The 14,391-nt window shown below is 39.6% G+C and overlaps 2 protein-coding genes across 3 annotated transcripts; one reads left to right on the top strand and one right to left on the bottom strand.

The window, feature by feature from the left end:
* The first annotated feature begins 1,239 nt into the window (after nt 1-1,239).
* Nucleotides 1,240-5,542, top strand: trim35-13 (tripartite motif containing 35-13). Of its 2 annotated transcripts, none has more exons than XM_008416066.3 (6): nt 1,240-1,657; nt 3,813-3,908; nt 3,978-4,208; nt 4,305-4,327; nt 4,411-4,529; nt 4,609-5,542. In XM_008416066.3, the coding sequence occupies exons 1-6, from the start codon at nt 1,319-1,321 to the stop codon at nt 5,145-5,147; spliced, it is 1,347 nt and encodes a 448-aa protein (XP_008414288.2). In that variant the 5' UTR covers nt 1,240-1,318; the 3' UTR covers nt 5,148-5,542. The 2 variants fall into 2 exon arrangements, with proteins under 2 accessions (XP_008414288.2, XP_008414287.2); XM_008416065.3 differs by lacking the exon at nt 1,240-1,657 and adding an exon at nt 1,735-3,039.
* On the bottom strand, nt 5,227-14,284 carry slc27a1a (solute carrier family 27 member 1a). Its single transcript, XM_008416064.3, has 13 exons — nt 13,908-14,284; nt 13,421-13,588; nt 12,912-13,306; nt 10,034-10,201; nt 8,076-8,145; nt 7,842-7,933; nt 7,643-7,752; nt 7,340-7,549; nt 7,129-7,255; nt 6,888-7,025; nt 6,609-6,773; nt 6,377-6,523; nt 5,227-6,274 (listed from the first exon to the last, which is right to left on the bottom strand). Exons 2-13 carry the CDS (start codon nt 13,585-13,587, stop codon nt 6,117-6,119), a joined length of 1,947 nt encoding a protein of 648 aa, XP_008414286.1. The 5' UTR covers nt 13,588; nt 13,908-14,284; the 3' UTR covers nt 5,227-6,116.
* Between the last annotated feature and the right edge of the window lie 107 nt (nt 14,285-14,391).

Genomic DNA, 14,391 nt, shown 5'->3' with positions numbered 1-14,391 from the left:
TGGTGATTACAATAACTCTGTAAACGTCTTTATGAGAAGTAAAACAAGGTTGCCACTTCCCTATAGTAAAATAATTCCTGTAATTCGTCTCCAGATTTATCGCATCACTGTCGGAAAACAATAGCACATTAAACTAAAAATGTCAACCACATTTTGGAGGTAAAACTGCTTTAGAATATTTTTTATTGCATAGCATATCTTTGATAAAAATAGCTGTCATGCTCTAGAACTGACTTTGCAGTGTAAAGAATTGCACCTGCCTTTTTTTTGGGCAACTATTTGGTTATTGTACATTAGTACATGCAGTTTACAGGTATGATAAAACATTCTGTCTTTCTGTCAATTATATGTTATAATACATAAATAATCTGGTCTTTACCAGGTTGTAAAATTATTCAGATCTAACCTCATTTGTTGGAAAAAAAAAACGCTACACAAAATATAAAAAAACTTGACTTTGTTCTTTCATTTAATTGTGAGTAATCATTGTAACAGACCTTCAATACACAAGACCAAATATGCTGCAGAATCCCTGATATAGTTATTTCAAATCCAACAGAAAATAAAATGTTTAAAATATTATCCCCATTCATTACACAAATTGTGACTCTGAACTTTGAATTTTACTTAAAATACTAAAAATAAACATGGAAAAGAACATGCTGACTGTTTATAGATGGAAATGGTGACACTTTTCAGTTTGTATTCAAGGAGGAAGTAAATGGTCTGAACTTAAATAGCGCTTTTCCAATCATTTTGACCACTCAAAGCGCTTTACACTAGAGTCACATTCACATTTATACACCGATACACTGATCGGTAGGCAATTTGGGGTTAAGTGCCTTGCCCTCCCACATCAACATGTGGCAAAAGGAAGCTGTAATCAAACCTAAAACCTTCTGATCACAAGACGACTACTGTTCCTACAGAGCCACTGATGCCTGCCTTAGTGACTTTGTGACCTCTCGCTTTCATTATGAAGTGAGTTAACCCATAAAATGCACTGTGTAGTCATAAAAATGGTTCTTAGCTAGTTTAAAACTACTACATTTTTCATTGTAAGTTTAATTTTCTATCAAAAAAACAAATGTAGATGTCACTTTGTCATTTTTCCAACTTGTTCTGAGCCGATGGTAGATTTGCCGCTAAAATATTTCCTTACATGCCAATGGTAATTTATAGTGAAACCAGAGTGGTTGACTCACTCTCCCCCTCTTCTCTGGAGCGAGACTAAATTGAACACTGAAGTACAAGCTAAAAAGAAAATAGATCTTCCTGCTTTATTAGAGATCCATGACAGCAGCACCGACCTTCACAGATGGAGGCTGACACGGCTTGTCGCGTTGTGGATGAGTCTTGCTGTGCGGTGTGTGGAGAAACCTTCCTGGCTCCTGTGGTTCTGAGCTGCATTGGCTGTGGTAGTAGTTTTTGTCATTTTTGTTTGGAACAGTTCTGGACACAGCTTTGTGTAAAAGAGTGCCCCCTCTGCTTTAAAGATTGTCTTGAACTTCCATATAAATCGTGCAAGACACACGGTGAGAGGATGCTTCTGTTCTGTGTTGCTGATTTGGAGCCGGTCTGCTGTGTTTGCAGCAGATCTGGTCAGCATATGAACCATAGAGTGTTTCACATAAGGGAGGCCTTCAGGAACCATAAGGTAGGTGAAGCTTTTTTTTCTTTGAAGTGTTACTTTTAGATTTACACATAACTAAATATTCTCAGTCTATATACACAGGCTAGCAACAGGTCACCTGTTCATGTGTCCAAGGCGATCCTTACCTTTGTAATTTGTTGGATTTCAAAATGTATTAATTAAAAATCAGGTCTTTAAAACACTTCTTTTTTTTTCAAGTTGCCCCACTCCAGGCATCTAAGACTGAATTGTTTGGGTTAAAACATAATGTTTGCCATAAGAAAACATCTTAATAGTGTTTTCCTATGGCAGGAGTGTGTTCCCTGGGCTTTTGCACAATTGGCACAACCTATTTTTGTGCAGCATTCCAGTAAGCTAATTTAGCCAACCAAATACTGGGTTACAAGGCACAGAAGATCAGGTTGCTGTGAAATGCTTTTGAGATTAACAAATTAAACTTTAGGATGACTATGTTGCTGTGTCCTTTACCTTTTAATTAATTAAGGTTTTCACATATTAATCTTGTGATAGTTTAAATCAATACCCCATCCACAATTTAGTACAATATCCCAAATTCAAAAGGTCAGGAATAAAATCTTCCAGATACAGCTTCTCTTTGCTATTTATATCCTCCTCCGTACTCTAGATCTGATTGTTTTGCTTCTTTCATTACAACCACTGGTTCACTTAACCTTCTAAATAACAAAAGGGTCAACATAGCTTAAATGCAATTCAAGAACTATAGTGTGGGCAAATATTCCAGCACCATATATATATTTTTTATGTCTATGGTTACCAGTTGATTCAATCATTTAAACGTAAAGAGAAGGGTTTTTACTTTAGAGAGGTGTTTATTTGAGAAAGGGCAGTGCTTTGTGTAGCATTACACTGGACATGTATTTGAGATCTGAAGTATTAACAGTTATTTCTGAGGTTAAGATGAGGCAGCTTGATGTGGGAGGGGCATTAGAGCCTGCTTTACAATCAGAGCGCTGGGGGAAAGAATGGCCACCAGACATGCTCGTTCTGAGGATGACCTTTCCTGTCCAATTTGTGGACATATTCTGTGTAAGCCAGTGGTCCTCACCTGCAGACACAGATTTTGTAAGGCCTGTCTGCAAGGCAGCTGGGACACACAAGACCGCAAGGACTCGCACTGCTGCCCTCTGTGCTGGCGTCGCTCTTCAATGGATCAAATTGCGGTAAACACTGTGCTAGAGAGGGCCTGTGAGTCCTTCAAAGACGACAGGAGTAGGAATGACCCAAAATCTTGTAAAGAGCACGGGGAAAACCTCACACTCTTCTGCTTGGAGGATCTGGAACCAATATGTGGCCTTTGTGGCAAAGCAGCTGCACACAAGGGGCACAGACTCTATCCCATTGCAGAAGGCGCCCATGACTGTAAGGTAGGCATATTAATGTCACAAGGCTAGTCAAAGCATTGCTTCACAAGAGCAGACAGCAGCACATCCTTCACATAACGTGTTGAGTCTAAGTATAACCTATTAACCAGTTACTTTTGATGGCACTTATTGCAGCCAAGATAAATAGCAAAATCCTTGTTGCTTAGTATTTTAATATTAAATGCAGCCAACACGTATTGTAGAAAAAGACGCGTGGTGTTAGCCACCATGAATAAATGAATAAACTTTAAATATTTTTCAGTTTTAATTTTATTTAGTGAAGACTAAATTGCTGGGAAAATGTGTTGCACATTAGTTTTCCAACATTTCTTTTTGTATTCCTGATATTCTAATACAGAGTATATTACTATTCTAATAATAGAATTATATATTTGGTATCCTGTTGCTATTCAGGTCCAGAAGGGTCTGAAACTTGACTCCCACAAGGTTTTAGTGACGCTACATTCATTCATATCCTGCCCTTGCCTTTTTCCCCGAAGGCAACTAAACGTCCAACAAGCTAAATAATTTTTTTTTTTAATACTGTAAAATATCTTTAGTCTATGCATGACCTCAGTTTTGCTGACGTGACCCGTTCAATGGATCTTCCATAGTTCTTTGTCTTTGATGCTACTGTATTGTTAAGCTTTCCATTTAGATGGAATGGTGCTATGGAAAGGTATGTGGCAGCTGAAAGCCTCACTCAGTGCTGGCAGCTTGGCCACCTGCCAGACTGACCTTGTAAAAGAGTTGATGCCCTGTCACTGACATTTCAGGAGGAGCTGAAGAGCGCTCTTCTGCCCTTGAAAGAGAAGCTGCAGCTGTACAAGAATGCGACCGTAGCATGTGAGGAAATGGCTGAACACGTCCAGGTATGGTCAGTTTCCAGGGATGCTTTCGGAGGAGGTTCGAAATAACCAATTGAACACGTCCCCTTGCAGAACCAAGCTAAACACACTGAAGCACAGATCAAAGAGGAATTCGAGGCTCTTCACAAGTTTCTTAAGGAGCAGGAGGCCGCTAGACTTTTGGAGTTAAAGGCTGAGGAGGATCAGAAGAATCTCATGATCAATGAAAAGATTGAGGAGATGAGCAATGAAGTAACATCGCTCTCTAACATTATCAGAACAGCGGAACAGGAAATGAATAGTCAAGATATCCCATTTCTGAAGGTCAGACATTTATATGAAGCCCATTTCAAGCAGAACTGAATGTGCATTCTTGTGCATGTCAACCAGAAACTTATATATTGCATTTTTTTTTCTCAGAATTACAAGGAGACAATCAAAAGGTATGTTTTTTTTAAAGTATGTATTGTTTAACTTGTTTTACAGAAAGAACTCCCAAATGCTTACTTTTACGATCTCTTTTCAGAACCTGGAAAAAGTCTCCTGATCCACACATGTTGTCTGCAGCCCTAATTGATGTGGCCAAGCACTTGGGCTCTCTAAAATATAAAGTGTGGGAGAAGATGAAAAAAATTGTCAAATATAGTAAGTATAATGCAGAATGTTGCAGCAAATTCAACAGGCTTTACTCATTACATCAGTAACTCTACTTTTTTCATTCAAGCTCCAGTGATTCTGGACCCCAATACCGCAGCAAGCTGTTTCATCCTCTCCGAGGATCTCACAGTCGTGCAGAACTCTACCCAGATCTTCAAGCTTCCGGACAACCCGGAGCGCTTCGATATCAGCGCAGAGCTGCTCGCTGCCGAGGGCTACTTCACTGGACGCCACAGCTGGGACGTGGAGGTGAACGACAACACCTACTGGGTTTTAGGAATAGCCAGCGAGTCGATTAACAGGAAGGGCAAACATGTGCTGACACCTGCAGAGGGATTCTGGACTATAAGATATCGGAACGGAGAGCACAAAGCCTGCACCGCGCCCTGGGAGCCACTCAATATGTCTAAGAAGCCAGACGTGATAAGAATGGTTTTGGACATGGACAGAGGAAGGGTGACATTTTACGACCCGAAGGAGAGAACGCCCCTCTACACTTTCACGAATATCATCACACCAAAAGCCTTTCCGTATTTTTGTACCGCTTGTAAAGAGCATCCACTGAAAATTCTACCGGAAAGGATAACTTTGTCAACGGAGCACTAACAGAGCTGTAAAGATTCTCTTTTCTTTTTGCAAATAGGGTTACAAGATAAATTGGAAGCAGAATAAATTGAATGAAGCAAACGCTTTGAAATAGTTTAATAGCGTTACAGCAAAACAAAGAATTTGGGGTTGCACCTCACAAACCTTAACACCTATGTAATATCACACAGATTTGTTACATAAAAACAGTCAGAAATGTGCGACTTAGCTTCTCTGCTGACAATTTATTTAAAATCCTTTTCGTTAAAAGCAGAAAATGTGAAACAGATCTAAAGTTTAATAAAAGGCACATTCTATAATAAAAATCTGTGTTGTTCCGTGGTTCGACAGTGTTGTTCAGAGGTACACATCTGACAAGCAGGTTTAGTAATTCATTGCATTAAAAAAAAAATAAATCACGATAGATGTTGTGATTATGTTAAGGTTAGTACGGTTTTTAACTTGTAGGCATTCATACTGCATGTAAAAAATCAAGTTTTTCAACCTCATTAAAACAAGCCAGAGTAACACAGGTAAACCTACACAGTAAAACCTAGCAGCATTTAGCATTTCCTAGATGGGTAAATACCCCATAACGAAGTTTCACTTAATACTACAAGTTATATTCTAACACCATTAATGTAACATGTATCGTCCTTCAAATTAGCTGGGAAAGAAATCTATTCTATGTACGACGCTGCTCAAAGGCAATTTAAAATGCTCATTTTGTGATTAAAAAGGAACTGTTAAAGAACAAATACCTCCACATAGTGTGTTACTTATACAGTGTTTAAACTCGTGTAACAGTACTCGATGTAAATAGTCCTCTTAACTCCGTTTCCTGAAAGCCGAACAGCCAAAACTGTGTTGCACCAAAACTGAATGATCCAGACATTGCTGCATGCATTCCTCAATGCGTTTCCCTCTGGCTCCTGATTAACCTGTCTGACTGAGGCACTTGGACAGCACTGCTATGGCCGCACACACACGTCATAGAGACATTCTTCCCTCCACGATGGAGTTGTAAAGCTCCTCGTCCACTGGAACGTAACGGGCAGCTCGACCGTTCAAAAAGTAGATCTGGTCAGTTGTCAGCCGTGGGTCAAATCCCTCCCTCTGGAGTCTGGTCTTTTGGATTTTAAATGTGCCTGTACATGCATGTTTGGATATATAATATTTCATTAACAAGGAATTTCTAGCGATCATTATTATAATTTTTTTTAGGGAGAGAAAATGCTGGGTTATTTTACCTGTGGTGTCTACCTGTGGGGAGATTCGCAGGAACACTGGGCGGGCATAAGTAGGAAGTGATCGCTGAATCTTCTGCAAGAAACTGTCGCAGTCAAACTTCCCTGTAGCATCTGCGATGGCAGCCATGCCTGCTTTACCTTCCACACCTGACGCAAAATTACAGTGACAGCAATAAGACTAACGGGGAAAGACCAGGAAGTGGTTGCAATATCAAAAGATCCTTCAGTTTACCTGGCACTGCTACGCCGTACACGGCCACGTCGGTTTGATCCAGAACATTGCTGAGTATGCCCTCCACCTCAGTGGTGGAGACATTTTCCCCTCGCCAGCGGAAGGTGTCCCCACTCCGGTCACGGAAATACATGTAGCCCAGTTCATCCATCACCAGTACGTCTCCTGGAGTAAGCGAAAAGCTAATTAGCTGAAACTAAAAACACGACATGTTTGTGAATAGCTAACTGGTCACATCACACACTGTGCGCTGACAAAAAAAAAAAGTTTTGTGCTAACCTGATAAATATGCAGAATCATTTTTCCTGAAGACATTTTGAACAATCTTCTTCTTTGTAGCATCCTGGCTGGCGTAGCCGTCAAAGCGCCGTAGTGGGTCCTTCTGGTTTATACGACCTACCAGAAGCCCTGGTTCCCCTGTGAAGCACGGAGGATTTTAATTGTGTACATTCAGTACAGAACAAAAGACTCAAACTGTACTGGACAAACTTGCGATAGCATTAATAAAGCAGTTTATTACCAGGGCTGCAAGGGACACAGAGACCACGGCTGTCCCGAATAAGCTCCATGGTTTCCTCATTGACCTTCACCAGCCGGATGGGGTACACGTAGGGCAGAATGCGACTGTTAAATCCGCAGGCTCCCACCTGGCACAACATACTCAGCTAAAGTATCCAACCCACATCCTTTTCAAATTTTGTGCGGAAAGAGACAATATAGTGAATGCCGACCTTGCCATCCATGTTGGCAATGCTGCAGTTGCACTCAGTTGCTCCATAAAACTCCCCGATCTGCCCCACCCCAAATCGCTCTGTGAAGGCTTCCCACACACTGGGGCGCAGTCCATTCCCCACTGCCAGGCGAACTCTGTGGCCCTTCTCGGATGGCCGGACCGGCTGCGACAGGAGGTACCGGCAGATTTCCCCAATATACTGTACCACCTGCGAGGCGAAGTCATCAAAGGTTCTCTTATTTAAGTTAGTTACTCATTAAAATGTGGTACATTTGAATGTTGCTCACACTGTGTCTCTTACAGTGCAATTGTACTTAATGCAATCTTCCCAGAAGCGACTGGCAGAGAATTTCCTTTTCACTACCACAGTGAGACCATGGATAAGACACTGACCAACGCCGACGATGTTACCTGACACAGACGGAAAGTCTTTAAGTAACAAAACCCAACAATTGATCTGAATGTGGATTAATTAAATGCAGAAGGTGAGCATCATTTACCTGCAGAGTGATACAGGGGCAGGCAGTCATAGATGACATCATCAGGACGCATGCGGAAGGCAAAGTACCCAAAGCCGGCTATTCTGTAGTAGCTGTTGTAGAAAAATAAATACAGGCAAAAATAGATTTTCAGATGTTCTCATTCACAGTACAGGAACAGTAAAAAAAAAAAAAAAAAAAAAAAAACTCTTAACAGCAAAGGTTTGTGGTGAGTAGCAGGTCATTAAAACATACCGACTGTGGACCACAATGGCAGCTTTGGGAAGTCCTGTGGTTCCAGAGGTGTAAATATAAAACAGGCGGTCTGGAGAAGATAATGCAACATTGCAGATATTATTTCAACACAATTTATGACACTTATTTCTATTTTCAACATCAATATAATTTATTTAACATCCAAGGGAAATTAAATCTCGGCATTTGACTGTAAAACAAACACAAAAGAAACAGGTTTTTCAAACATGGACTTGTTAATGCCAAAGTTAGTGAACATTATTTCTTTGCATTTGTTTTTTTCTTTTGGTCTCCTTGTTCTTATCGCTCCAATTTAATCCATAATAAAAACTAAACAACAGAATACAAGCATGCTGGTGTTCTAAGGCATTTAAATTTAACATCAAAGAAGAGAGTGAAAATTATATATCCACTGTTCATAACAGTTTAATCAAAGTTAAATTCACCATTTGAATGCATAGTTCTCTACTGTTTATTAAAAGACATTATTATTAGTTTGAAATGACTAACTATGGGATTTGACAGTGATGCTGGGGTCATGCTGTGTGAAATTATTGCTCTGCAAAATTTAAATCTGAACTAGATGTTCTCATTTTGCTTGGCTTGAAAACACTAAATATAGTGGCCCCTATACAGCTGCCACAGAGAAGCTCATGTTCAGATTTTTGGATTAAATTATCTGTGAAAAGTACAAACAGCATTCAGGTCTCAACTTTCAAAACTGCATAGAAAAAACCTGAACTGAAACAATATTTAAATGTCGTCCGGCAAAAGTAGGAGATCAACGCTAATTTTGCAACCAAAATAATTACTTTGTTTCATTGACATTGAATAAATGCTGCAAACTCATACCTAAAATAAGAAAAAACAAGTCAACAGTGTAGATTTGATCAGATTGAAATATAATTGGTCCGTTAGCAGACTCACATTTTCACAGCTCAAACAAATAAGGCATGACCCAGAGAAGATCTTCACATCTTATTTTACTCTAGATCTCCATGCAGTGCAGAAAGTCCTTTCTATAAATGGCTAAAGGCTGCTTAGGACAACCTCTCACCTCGTAATGTATAGACTTGTCTAGTATAGTTTTCTTTTTGGAATTTTTCTTTTTATTTTGTTTGCAGAAAAAAAACCCTACTATATAAACAGCACCAATTGCACAGAAGATTTAAAAAAATCCTTCTATTGCATGATTTTATTTAAAAGTGGACTCAGATATTTTTGCCACACAGAAGCTTCAGTCATACAGGAGGAGTTCACATGCGTGAAAGAAGAAACCTGCAGATATTTGGTTGCTTATGTAATCAGACATAATATAAGTGCAGATGCAGACCGCACACAGCTTTAGCATCCCAGAGATTAACGTATTCTGGTGTAAAATGAGGGCATCAACCCGAGATCAAAAGCAAAAGATGCTGGCAAGAGATTTTGCACAATACCAATGTTTTTACTTGCCCAATCAAATCCCTAGATCTCAGATGCAAACGCAATGAGTGCTGCAGGTAACCCTTCCAAGTTACACCACGTCTGCCTGGAGGAATGGGACAAAATTTCACCAATGCACTGGATGAAAGGCTACAAAAGAAAGTTTGATTCAAATGATGTAATTCAAAAATCTACTCTAAAAATATTAATGAAATAAGACAAAAATCTAATTGTGCAGAAATTGCTCTCTTGTTATTCTAGCATCTAGAAATGTTAGTAATTCTACCCGATTTAAAAACAGGAACATTCTGATTAAATATCAGACAGTGAGAAAATTGGTTCAGTTAGTCAAACTGTTGAATCTTCATGTTACCAACATGACCCCACTGGAGAAGAGCTAACTGATTAACCATAAAGAATGTTATGATTTTGTCACCAAGCTATGGATGGTTTACTGAGAAGATTTCTTGCGTTAGAGCAATTGGCAATGTTTGCCATAAAAACAGAAATAACTTGGGATGATCCCTACTAACCATTCATGCCTTTCGGGGGAACACAAGGTGAAGGTGGGTTTCTTGATGCAGTGGCCAAAACTGGGTCCAGAGGTTGAGCGTTCAGAGCTGTCAGACGTTCTGCGCTGAGGTCCCCTGTACAAAAGCGCACCATGGACTGGCTGATGGAGGAACTGATCTCCAACATGGCTGATCATAAAGGAAAAGATACGAGAAGTCAACAGAAGATATCTCAACTGTATCAGAACATGCAGTAAATCTAATGCTATATGAATCATACAGTATTTGATACATATTTCAGAGATCTCTGTAACAAAGTTCATTCATTCCTTAAAAATAAAACCCTGCTCTTTTAAATGATGTACTTGTCTTCTGTCCTCTAGTGGAGGATTCAAGAATTACAGATGCCCTGTGCAAGTTTTATTTAAGATTCCAAGATGGCTGCCCAACCGTTTTAGAAATAGTTTCCATTCAACAACTATGAGAGGTGTTTGACATTTTAAAGTTGATCAGCTTGTTCGGTTTTAGATAATGGATATTATCCAACTGTTGACACAAAGATAACACATTCATTAATGTATAACTCTTTGAAAAGGGAACCAAAACCAGTGCTAACCAGTAGGAAACGTGCTGTTGCAAACTTCAGTGTAACAGCCCCTCTTTCATCTGCAGGACATGGGAAAACAGGCCCACATTTAAGGCAACCCACAATTGTGCCTCTTAAAGTGATAAATGATGACATTGGCCACAAACCAAGGCCCCAGGCCGTATGAGGCATAGGGTGGGTGAACGACCGGAACCAGTTTTTTAACAGGTTTGGTCAGTCACCCACCAGTCCCCGAGCTGTCACCTCCACCCTCTGTGACAATTGTCTATTTCTATTCTCAGGACTTCACACTTTTCAGCTTTTAGACATCACCCACCCTCCCACAGTCCCTCTCCTCCACCTCCAACTTGTTTCCACACTTCAGGTGACAAATAGGCTGCAAAAGATCAAGGCTGCAGGTCTGGGTAGCACTGACTCTAGAGATGCAGTGCAGATCAACTGTGTGGCATCATGGGATCTATGTTCAACCTGAGTCTGAGGATGGGGAAAGTGTGTGGTAAAGGTGCCAAAGACCAAACAGTAGAGATATCTGCATCTATTGACTGGCAGCCCTGACATTGAATCTGATGAAGACCTTCGAGAGAATTAAGCATTATAAGATATAACCAAGTAAATCAAACAAACAAACTCTGCCATGTTGTCAGGACTGTTCAGTTACTAGATTAATATATTTTGCAAAAAAAAATAAAAAATTCTTAGAAACACTTTTGGTGATTATATGTTTTTTTCAGGCTTACATAAGTTTGAATAATAATATAATAGACATATTACCATAAAAATCCATCATAATTTATACAAATAATGTGTGAAATCCAGGTAGGTCATGTTTTGTAAAACATGGTATGTTAAAAACTTAGAATAATAGACAAAATCTCTGCACAGGAAGCAAGCGAGGCACTGTAGGGTTAATTTTTAGTTCAAGTCTGAAACTGCCCCAAAACGGCTTCCAGTGGTTGTTTTTTCTACAGCTAAATAAAAACAAAGATGGAAATTTTGCAGAGCAAACAAAAAGGCATGCAATCTAACTTAAGGATGCATAAATGGAATTCTCAAGGCAATGTGAACACACTGCCTTGAAACCTTGAAACGCAGGTTCAGACATGCTAGAACACAAGTCATCTTCATAATTCAGGTTTTACATTCCAACTGTATACAAAAGAATCACTCTTACAGGTTTTAAAAGCTAACTGTATAAAATAAAATATGTAACCACCCAGTGTATATGTGCCAACCATCAGTGAGCCTGTGTGTTCTCCTTTTGATACAATTATTTGTAAAATACACATTTAAGTGATTACTCTGCATCCCCTCAAGTAAAGCTTTTCATTTGATTCCCTTTGGCTGCAGTTTTGAGAACTTGATATGATAATGTGAAATATATCTAAATATAATTTGCTGTGCATTTATTATAAACAACATACCCAAGACTCATTGTTGAGGGTTAAAAATTAACACTATGTTTGAATTACATGGAGGGGAGGATTTTTTTCACATGCTTTACAAAAACTACTAATTTCATACATGAGCATATGCTTTAATGGTCCACAAAAATTCTACCTTTAATCAAACCCTAAAATTGTTTTCAATCAAAGCATTAAACTACAATCTTACTGGTAAAGAATTATATGGGTAAACTGGTTTTATGTCAAGGCAGAATGTTTTCTGATCCGTTTTATTACGTAATTTCAACCTGTAGCCAATATCACCCTTAGGTTGAATACGATGATTACTACAACTAGAGCTGCGAAAAAGGGACAAAAAATAAAAAAATAAAAAATAAATAAAAAAAAAAATATATATATATATATATATATATATATATATATATAGTCTGTATTGAATAATTATCACAATACAGCTTAAGTTAACAATCCAGTTTCTACAATAGAATCTTTTATAAACATTAATAACTAATGATCTTTACTTTCAAAAGTTGCTATTTAAACAGCATTCACATAAAGGACAATCCATTTTCTACAAGTGTAGAGAAAGGTATCATCTCTCCCAGAGTTGTAAGAATGAAATTACACCATTCTGCTCCCAAAACCCTAATTTGGTGTTTTGGGAGTCCCAGCTTTTAACAGGTTTTGAACATAGGTTGAGAGAGAAACAATCATACTCTTTAAAATGATTCTGGTAACATTTAAGCTTTCTTTTTATAGCCGTTTGAAAGAAAAGTACTCTTTTGAAAACTGTTGATATCACACCTACTTCAAGAAAAATGCTAGGAGGTTTATGCCATCCTTCAGAGTTAATACAGATTATACAGATGGAGAGATTAATCATACTCACCATCTGCCAGCTCGGCTCCGAACACTATGGCCCGTGACCCTGACACCCCAATGCAGTGCAGAAGAGGATCACAGCGGAGGCTGAAGTTAATAAGAGCTGCTTCTACCCCAACTTTTGCCAAGCCGAGCCACAGCGCCACATGTAACGGCCTGCTTTCCAAGAAGAGGGCCACCACATCCCCAGAGACCCATCCTTGACCTCTTGCCCAATTAGCTACAGCATTAGAGATCTCATCCAGCTGGGTGAAGGTCCATGTTTCCCCTGTGGCTTCATAGATCAGTGCCGGTTTATTTGGGTGTTGTTTCACGGTCTGGGCGAAGATGGAAAGAATATTGCTTCCATTGCGCATGTAGCGCCACAAGGCCAGCTTCACCCTCAGCAGCACATAGAGGCCACTGATTCAAATGAGAGAAGAAGAAGAAGAAGAAGAGGGAATATTTGAGTGCAAAAAAAAAATGTAGATCCACTTCCAGAGACATCACACCTTAATTTGGACGCATTTAACTTACTTGAGGTCTCTCTTTGCAGTACGTGCTGCAATGTAGAAGTATTTCCAGCTTTTGGTGCCCAGATATACGCCTAGGCCTGCTGCCAGACTCCAGGACCAGGACACCCCAACCAGACGCAGCAGTCCCAAAGAACCCAGAGAGGCTGACACACTCGCTGCATTGTGCATTCTTGTCACGGAGAGAAAGAAAAAAAAAAAAGATGGGATTTACACAATACGTGGCTTAAACTGAAGCCTACATGGGTTCCTCTTAAAGGGCTGAAGTACTGCAGCGCAGGCTGGTACAGACAAATAGACCGAGAAAACTTAGTTTTACTTATTATTAGACAACAAATAGCTAACTAAATGTAAGGGCATGTTTTGGATTAACACTATAGTTACAACAACGGAAGTATCCAAGTTGTACTTAAGTGGCAACAGATACCTGGAACCACGCCAGACAACACAAGCACTCATCGGAAACAACTTCGAATTGGTACACAACTTACCTACGAGTCAAATATTCTGCCGCGACGTCACCTTTCACCCAGTAGCTCGGCTCACTTTGTTGCTCTGACGGAAGCTTTCAGACTTTGTGCTCCCGCCGTTGAGAGCGCTGAAAACAGTTCACAGCGCTGTGTTTTGGTGGAAATCAGGAGTTTTGAAGTGTTTGTAGAGGTTTATCGTTGTTAGCGCGGCAGCTGTCAAGTACTGAGGAGTTTGCTAAGTTCAAGCTACAGCTCAAAATACGGGTAAGAGATTATAGCGGGCTGGCATCTGCGAATAAGCTATAAATAATAATAAACCCTGAGATAATAAAGACCCAAGAGAAAAGTATAAGATGTGGAGTGAATCAGGCTATTTTCTGTACTCCATATTGGAGAGAGCTGCTGCCATTTAAGCTCCGCCCACTAGGGGGGTGTGAGTTTTGTAGAGCAGCTCACCGATTGGCCAAACCCGGAGCCTGTCAAACAATTCTCTGTTCTGATTGGA

The sequence above is a fragment of the Poecilia reticulata genome, chromosome 8 (genome assembly GCF_904066995.2).
Source record: "Poecilia reticulata chromosome 8, P_reticulata-male-v2, whole genome shotgun sequence".
NCBI lineage: Eukaryota > Metazoa > Chordata > Actinopteri > Cyprinodontiformes > Poeciliidae > Poecilia > Poecilia reticulata.
This window is presented reverse-complemented; position numbering and strand designations above follow the sequence as displayed.